This window comes from Gastrolobium bilobum, unplaced genomic scaffold (genome assembly GCF_033153095.1).
Source record: "Gastrolobium bilobum isolate Gb01-03AN ecotype WA unplaced genomic scaffold, APGP_CSIRO_Gbil_v1 utg21381, whole genome shotgun sequence".
Taxonomy (NCBI): domain Eukaryota; kingdom Viridiplantae; phylum Streptophyta; class Magnoliopsida; order Fabales; family Fabaceae; genus Gastrolobium; species Gastrolobium bilobum.
The window spans coordinates 58158-66015 of NW_026900146.1; the positions used below are offsets into that span (position 1 = coordinate 58158).

The 7858-nt window shown below is 36.0% G+C and overlaps 1 protein-coding gene across 1 annotated transcript; it reads right to left on the reverse strand.

Annotated features, from left to right (window-relative positions):
* Positions 1–5695: 5695 nt before the first annotated feature.
* LOC133295514 (expansin-A13-like) lies at positions 5696–7514 on the reverse strand. Its single transcript, XM_061494355.1, has 2 exons — positions 7006–7514; positions 5696–6005 (listed from the first exon to the last, which is right to left on the reverse strand). The coding sequence occupies exons 1-2, from the start codon at positions 7512–7514 to the stop codon at positions 5696–5698; spliced, it is 819 nt and encodes a 272-aa protein (XP_061350339.1).
* Between the last annotated feature and the right edge of the window lie 344 nt (positions 7515–7858).

A 7858-nucleotide genomic window follows, 5' to 3' on the forward strand; every position in this document is an offset into this window, starting at 1 on the left:
AAAAAAGTTTCCAATTTTTTTTCGAATTTAAGATATTTTACCGCAAAACTTCGGAAAGCCATAACTATTGACTTGGATGTGCAAATCAGGTATTTTTTTTATTCTACATAACTTTTTGAGAGCTGTTGCAAAATCGACAAGTATACCGATCGTTCTAAGTAATAAGTGATAAGTAAATATCGTTCCCTCGAGGATTAATGCACCAGATATTAATTTAACTATTCCCCTTAATTTGGAAAACCCAGTTTAATCGAAAAAGTATTTGTTAACAGAAACTTAAAGACAATAATAATCAAACGCATTCAAGAAAAGATCAAGAACGTCAAAGAAAATATGAGTAATAAGATTGTAAAAGGAACTGCAGTCAGGATGCACTTCACCTCCGATCCTAACTGCAGTTGATTATTATTTTAATAAAAAATTACAAAAACATAGTTGTTTTAAATCAATTTACGAATCTATTTCACTAAGTCACGCTCCACACAAGCGCGACTGGTCATGCCCCATCCAGGCGCAACTTTGCACCATTCACACGCTGACATATGGCACAAAAATCTATATTTTGATTGTAAAACTTCGGAAGGCCATAACTTTTGACTCGGTGTCCGAATTAGGTGATTTTGTTTTTGATTCCACATAATTTTTTGAGATCTACGCAATGACATCTCATTGTAGGGGATTCAGACAAAAAAGTTTCCAATTTTTGTTCGAATTGAAGATATTTTACTATAAAACTTCGGAAAGCCATAACTTTTGATTTGGATGTGCAAATCAGGTGATTTTTTTTATTCTACATAACTTTTTGAGAGCTGTTGCGAAATCGACAAGTATACCGATTGTTCCAAGTAATAAGATGATAAGTAAATATAATTCCCTCGAGGATTAATGCACCAGATATTAGTTTAACTATTTTCCTTAATTTGGAAAACCCAGTTTAATTAAAAATGTATTTGTTAACAGAAACTTAAAGACAATAATAATCAAACGCATTCAAGAAAAGATCAAGAACATCAAAGAAAATATGAGTAATAAGATTGTAAAAGGAACTGCAGTCAGGATGCACTCCACCTCCGATCCTCCTTTGTAATTCTAAACTGAATTTTATAACCGATTAATTTATTAAATAGTTGAACCTTAATGTCTTAGTGTATTCAACCCTTTAACCCAATTAGGATCCTAGTGTCCTAGTAATTTCTCTTGAATCAAGCATTAAGCAAATGAATTTAAAAGTCTGCAATCTATGTAAGCCTATGTCTAGATCATGCACAGATTGTTATTCTACCCTTGTCAGAATTAAAATCTCAATATTCCTATTGTGCGCTCTAACCCTCAAAACCCTATAATAGAGCGATCAATTCTAGAAAGAATGTGGAAGAATTAACACAAGAAGAATAAAACTAAATAAATTAAATTAATTATAAAAGCAATTTAAAAACTATAAAGGATTCACGTTGGGTCCGTGATCCCAACTATAAAAAGAAATTAGCCAGACATATCTAACTTTAGCAATTCAAAATAATAAAAAGAATTCATAAAACAGAAAGAAAAGAAAAAGATGAAGAAGGAAGATCAATGGTCTTCAATCTTCAAGTTCTTCGGAATCCTGATCTCCAATGTGAGCCTCCAAGAATTCTCTCAATTCTTTGATTCTCACAATTCTCTCCAACCAAATATGCTTTCCTAAGGGTGCTTAGTCTCCTTTTTATAGACTTTTTCCCTTGTTTTGAAATCCTGAACATATCTTCCCATTGAGATCCCCTCCAAATATCGTTTTATGTAGGATTTAAAATTGTCACGTGCTTCCCACGCTACTAGCGCCAGATTGGCGCTGATAGTGTGGGAATTTTGTTTGGAGGCAGTAGCTTCGCACTACTAGCGCGGGTCTCGCGCTGATAGCGCGGTTGCACTGTGTTGAAAGATGATGCTGGTGCTGCTAGCGCTAGTGCCGCGCTAGTAGCGCGATGGCTTCAGACTTGTGTCTTCCCTTTGCTATTAATTGGGCCCCTTTCCTTGTACTTTTTCCTACAAAAATATAAGAAAATCAATGACAAGGCACCTGATTAAGATTTATCAATTTAATAGCAATTATGTACTTTTTTATTCAAGATTGATCAAAATTCTAGCTCTTTTTTGCTTAAAATCATATATATGCTGGAGGCATATCAAGAGTTACGCTTGGCAAATTCGAAAAGGGGATTTGGTCAAATAAATTTCCCAAAAAATGGGACCACATTATATTATATTATCATTTTTTCAAAAATACATACTGTGGACACCTGAGTAATAGTTCATGTCGATTACATGAGCTCAATCTTCCCACATAATTTTTTTGATTATATGGAATAAAAAAAAGAGCGCCTAATTTGGACACTCGAGTTAAAAGTTATGGTCTTCCAAAGTTTTACGGTAAAATATCTTAAATTCGAAAAAAAATTGAAATTTTTTTGTCTGAATCCCCTACAATGAGATGTCATTGCGTAGATCTCGAAAAATTATGAAGAATAAAAAAAATCACCTGATTCGGACACTCGAGTCAAAAGTTACGGCCTTTCGAAGTTTTACGGTCAAAATATTGACTTTTGTGCCACATGTCAGCTTGTGAATGGTGCAATATCGCGCTTGGATGGAGCGCGACCGATCGCGCCTGTGTGGGGTGCGACTTTGCACAGATTGCGCCTATGTAGGGCACATCCTTGGGCTTTTTGACCCTTATAACCTTTAATTAATAATTAATTACCAATTTGACCTTCATTTGAAACTAATTCGAAAATTTAACCCCTTCAGAAAACATAACACCAATCTGCCCCTGTTTGACCATGAAGCCTACCCGGGTACACCCCTCTCTACCCGGGTAGATAAAAAATTTCAAAAAATACCAGGGTAGGGAGGGGTGTACCCGGGTAGAGTTCTTGAATCTGGAAAAATGGTTGAATTAGTTAACCGGGTAAGGGGTGTTGTACCCGGGTAAACATCCAGAGTAGCGTTTTTATATAAATGAAAAAAACTGTGACAGGCATGGTTCATGGACGATAGCAACGAAGATCCAAGGCTTCCTCGCCATGGCAGCCCTAATGAATTTGTTTCCATCAACCAATTAGCAGGTCATTACTCTCTCTCTCTATCTATCTATAGTTTTACTTAGTTGTGACGTTGCAGAAAAATGGTGAGTTTTGCAGAATTGGGACTCTTATACTGGAAGCTGAATCCAAATGATGTTGAGGAAGATTAGAGAAACTAGGGGATACAATTACATGGTAATGTTGTATTAATTTTTTACTAATTTCATTTTGTTTTCTGTAATCAGAAGGTGCTTCAATTTTTTGCGTTTTCATTAACCTGATAGAAATATAAATCCGAGGAGAATATGAATTGGAAAAAGAAACTTTTTAGCATCTCGGTTATATAAAAACGCTACTCTGGATGTTTACCCGGGTACAACCCTTCTTATCCGGGTAACTAATTCAACCATTTTTCCAAATTCAAAAACTCTACCCGGGTACACCCCTCTCTACCCGGGTAGATAAAAAATTTCAAAAAATACCAGGGTAGGGAAGGGTGTACCCGGGTAGGCTTCATGGTCAACGGTCAAACAGGGGCAGATTAGTGTTATGTTTTCTGAAGGGGTTAAATTTTTGAATTGGTTTCAAATGAAGGTCAAATTGATAATTAATTATTAATTAAAGGTTATAAGGGTAAAAAAGCCCACATCCTTGCATTTGAGTCGCGGCTATCTGAGGCGCGACTAACTGCTATAAATTCATAAATTGATTTCAAACTGCTATATTTTCATAATTTTTTATTTAAATAATAATATATTAATTTTTTGACCTGGGTGATACCCAAGGAGTAAGATTAGGAGATATTTTCTTTTCCTCCCTCTCTTTTTGGGTCTTGGCCCTTGGGATTGCGTCTTGGTGATATTTACTGAAACTGGATTGAAATGTAACCGTTTGGTATTTAATTTAAGCCCAGGCCTAAGCCACAATACAACTGGTCTCATAGTAAGTTGGTTACTTATCATAAGTCATGACCTGAAATAAATTGGCAAAAATATAAATGGTAATAAATTTGTGATAATTAAAAAGCCTTTGATTAAAGCCTGGAATCTCTTTGAAAAAGCAAGATTAAGGACTAGGTGACCTTAGCTAATTTCCCCCTCTTTTCTTTAATCTCGTGAATATATAACATTTAAAAATTATAACATTACAGCTCTTTAGCATAAAACTAGAAAATGTTATCCTAGTACTGGTATTTTGATTTCCAGCGAGTGCCAAACATTTTTTAGGGGGCTAGAATTAGGACTACTACTCTTTTTAACCTTTATTTATGACAAAATCAAATTAGATGCTAAAAGATGGCTGATTTGTTAGATCATATCAACCCACTAATAGTTGAACTGCAACAGAAAACTTAAGATATTATTATTATTATGGGTTTGTTTTTTCTGCAGTTACTGCAGATAACTTATCTGCAGTAAATCCAATACTACGTCATTTTGGGCGGAAATCATGGTGTTTTTGTAATTTTAATTTATTTCAGGGTTATAATAATCTTTATATTTATAATTTTTTAAGATTTCAATACCAAAACGACGTCGTTTTGAGAATAAATGCAGATGACTTATCTGCAGTAACTGCAGAAATATTTTTCCTTATTATTATTATTTCTTTTCGTTAATTCTAATTTCTTGGAAAAACTGACTAGTATAGAGAAAAGAGCAGAAACAAGCATCAGTTTCTGCTACGAGGCATATCAGACATGCTTTATTTCACATTTTCACTCATTAATCAAGGGTTTAATGTCTCTTATATTGCAGAAGATAAAATTATCTTTCACACACACATAAAAGTGTATGAGACTCATTTTTTTTTCTCTCTTCTTTTCATATGATCTCATACACTTTTATGTGTGTATATCAGATAATTTTATTTCCTAGAACATGAGAAATATTAAACTCATTAATCAATGCCTTGCAAGTGGAGGACAAACTATTAGACCTGGCACCTTCATGATAATATTTCGGGTAAAAGTTTAGCATAATTTGCTATCTGTCTGGTAATGGCATGGATAAAAAAACTTTATTGATAGGCGACTGGTATTTAATATGATTCATGGTTATTATCCTCACTGTCACAGTTTAATGTCATTGTATTCCTTCTTAGTTTGTGATGTTAAATCCTTCTTCATTACCTAGAAATGAAATTAATTAAGCTGCCAATAGCTTTCTGGGACTCTTTTTTTTTTAAATAAAAGTTTAAATAAGATTAGACGTCAATATTCCAGAGTGTGAGCACTAAATTCTTGAAACTTGACTGTGACACCACTATGTTAAACACATTGCTCTTGCTCTGCCTTCACTATGTCATAAATTCATACATATGATGAGGTGGTGATAGGAGTCACATTTTTCATAAAAATTATTAAAAGGTAGGAAAATATTCCAAAATATTTTGGTATATTATCAGAATAACCTATATGGAATGCTCATAACTTCTTTTGGTACCGTCCTGTTATTCTACTCTTTCGGATTCGGGAATAGGATATGTCTCAATTGCCTATCAATAAAGCATAGCACAGCACATTCTTGTTGAGAGGAACGAAAAATCAAGCATGTGCTTGACAATCCTATCAAGGGTAAAACTTTCTTTTGGGAGGAGAATGGTCCCTTGAAGCAAGTTTTCTTCGTTTATGCTTTTTAAGACTCAAATTGCCTCCCTACAAAAGTTTGTCCAAAGCTCCAATCCTTGGGAGCAACATTATAAGATGTAACTGTTATCCCATCACTACTAGTAACCTCAAATGAAAGAGGTTGATTCTGTAGCAAGGCACTTACATGCCAGTTTTGGCCCCAGTTCCGACCCATAGGAAGCCAACCAGTTCTTGAACCCTTAACCTTCACAGCAACAATGTCTCCGGTGCCACCTACATTACTGATCAGCACAGAAACGAAGATACCAGAACCAGTAATTGTAAATCGGATTCCCCCTTCCCTTCTGCACTTTATCCTGCTCCAAACACAAATATAACATCAAAATAAGTAGTAGTAAGAATAAAAATGACCAAGTTTCCAAGTGCTATTTGTTCATTTTACAAAAAGATTACTTTGCTATCCATATCTTCTTAACGAAAAAGGAGTATTATTTCCGAAGTTGTGGCAGAAATAATACTCCCCGCCACAGACACAATAAGAGATGAAAGAGAATGCTTTGATGGAATGAGAGAGAATGTTTTTTTGTGTATGTGGGAGAAATATTATTTCTATCACAATTGCAAAAATAATACTCTCTAACGAAAAAGTACCGAAAGTAATTATGCCTTTTGACCCCTTTTGTGTGAAAAGGGAAATATTTTATCTCATTGATTTAATATTCAACTATTTTGTCAAAATAAAGCAATGGAACCTTCAAGTCGCGCATGGAATGGTACATAATTTGTGCTAGATGTAGTGCGCAACTACATATTGCGCATCATTCCATATACGACTTGTACGCATGAAATGGTACATAATTTGTGCTAGATGTAGTGCGCAACTACATATTGCGCATCATTCCATATACGACTTGTGTGGAATCCATGTTGAATCACGACAAGGCAACACGTGGTAAGAGCATATTTTTGTAAAAGTCGCGCCCCTTATGTGAGTTAAACGATTAACGTCTCGCTGCATTATTTTGACAAATTATTTGGATTTTGAATCAATGGGATAAAATGTTTCCTTTCTTCCGTTATTATGGCCAAAAAAAAGCCTATTACCTATGCTTGATAAATTTTAAAATGTTATAGTAAAACTTAAAACAAACGAATATTAAACCATTCACTTTCCTTATAGGCTATATAGCAAGTAGCAACGCACTTGTAGAAAACCATATTAAGTTTTCTTTATAGACAATAATTTATCATAGAGATCCTATAATTAGCAACATACTTATATAAACATTGCAATAATAATTAATTATCACATAATCATAATTAACAAAGAAACTGATAGAGCAGGGGAAGGATTACCTTCTATACTTTACAGGCATGTTCCCAGCCTTCCAGATTGCGATCTTCTCGAAAGCTTCAATGGGTACCACGAAATGCTGCTTTGGAGGGTTGCAATGCCCGCCGTTACTCTCGGCGTCGAAGCCGTAGTTGGGGGCGCAGAAATTCGTGGCGGTGACGATGACGGAGGTGCCGGAGATGCACCACCGGCGGTCGAAGAGTGTTTCCTCCTCAACGCAGCGGAGCTCGAAGCACGCGCCGCAGATCTGGCCGCGGCCGAAGAGTGCTTCACTGAGGCCGGCGGTGGCTATGCCGTAACTGGCCTTGAGGAGGTCGCCGTAGCCGCACGCGCCGCCCACCGCGTCCCTGGGGTTGTCGGCGGAGGCGTAGTAGGTGGCGCGTGCGGATAGCCATTCGTCGGGAGATTCGGAAAATGGAGCGGCTGGGGGTGAAGGGGAAGAGTAACGAGAGATGGCTGGTGAAGTGAGTGTGAATAGAATGGTGATGGAGATCAACGCGCTAAGTAACATTTGCCTGGGTTTTGAGTTTTAAGGTTGAGATTTGAGAATGAGTGTCTGTCTGTACAAGGATGGAGGTAGTGAAGGATGAAAATCACATGTTCGTGTTCGTGTTCTCATCTTCACGGAATTACTTTTTTTTTTATCACTCTGAGTTAATTATAATTCTATTGAGTTTGTTTGTGTTTTTTGTACTGCATTCGTCATCTTTATTATAACTGCTGCACGTGAATACAAATTTAAATGAAATGTGAAGTGATACAGCTATCAATTATCACCTCTGACACCTGACTTTAGTTGGCTCCACAGTGAACCATTATTTTATTTTTTTGAATCCAAAACGGTCATCGATTGCG

Coding starts and splice junctions, on each gene's coding strand:
- LOC133295514 (XM_061494355.1), bottom strand. CDS start 7,514: ATGTTACTTAGCGCGTTGATCTCCATCACCATTCTATTCACACTCACT. Junction 6,006..7,005: donor ATGCCTGTAAAGTATAGAAG/GTAATCCTTCCC, acceptor TGTTTGGAGCAG/GATAAAGTGCAGAAGGGAAG.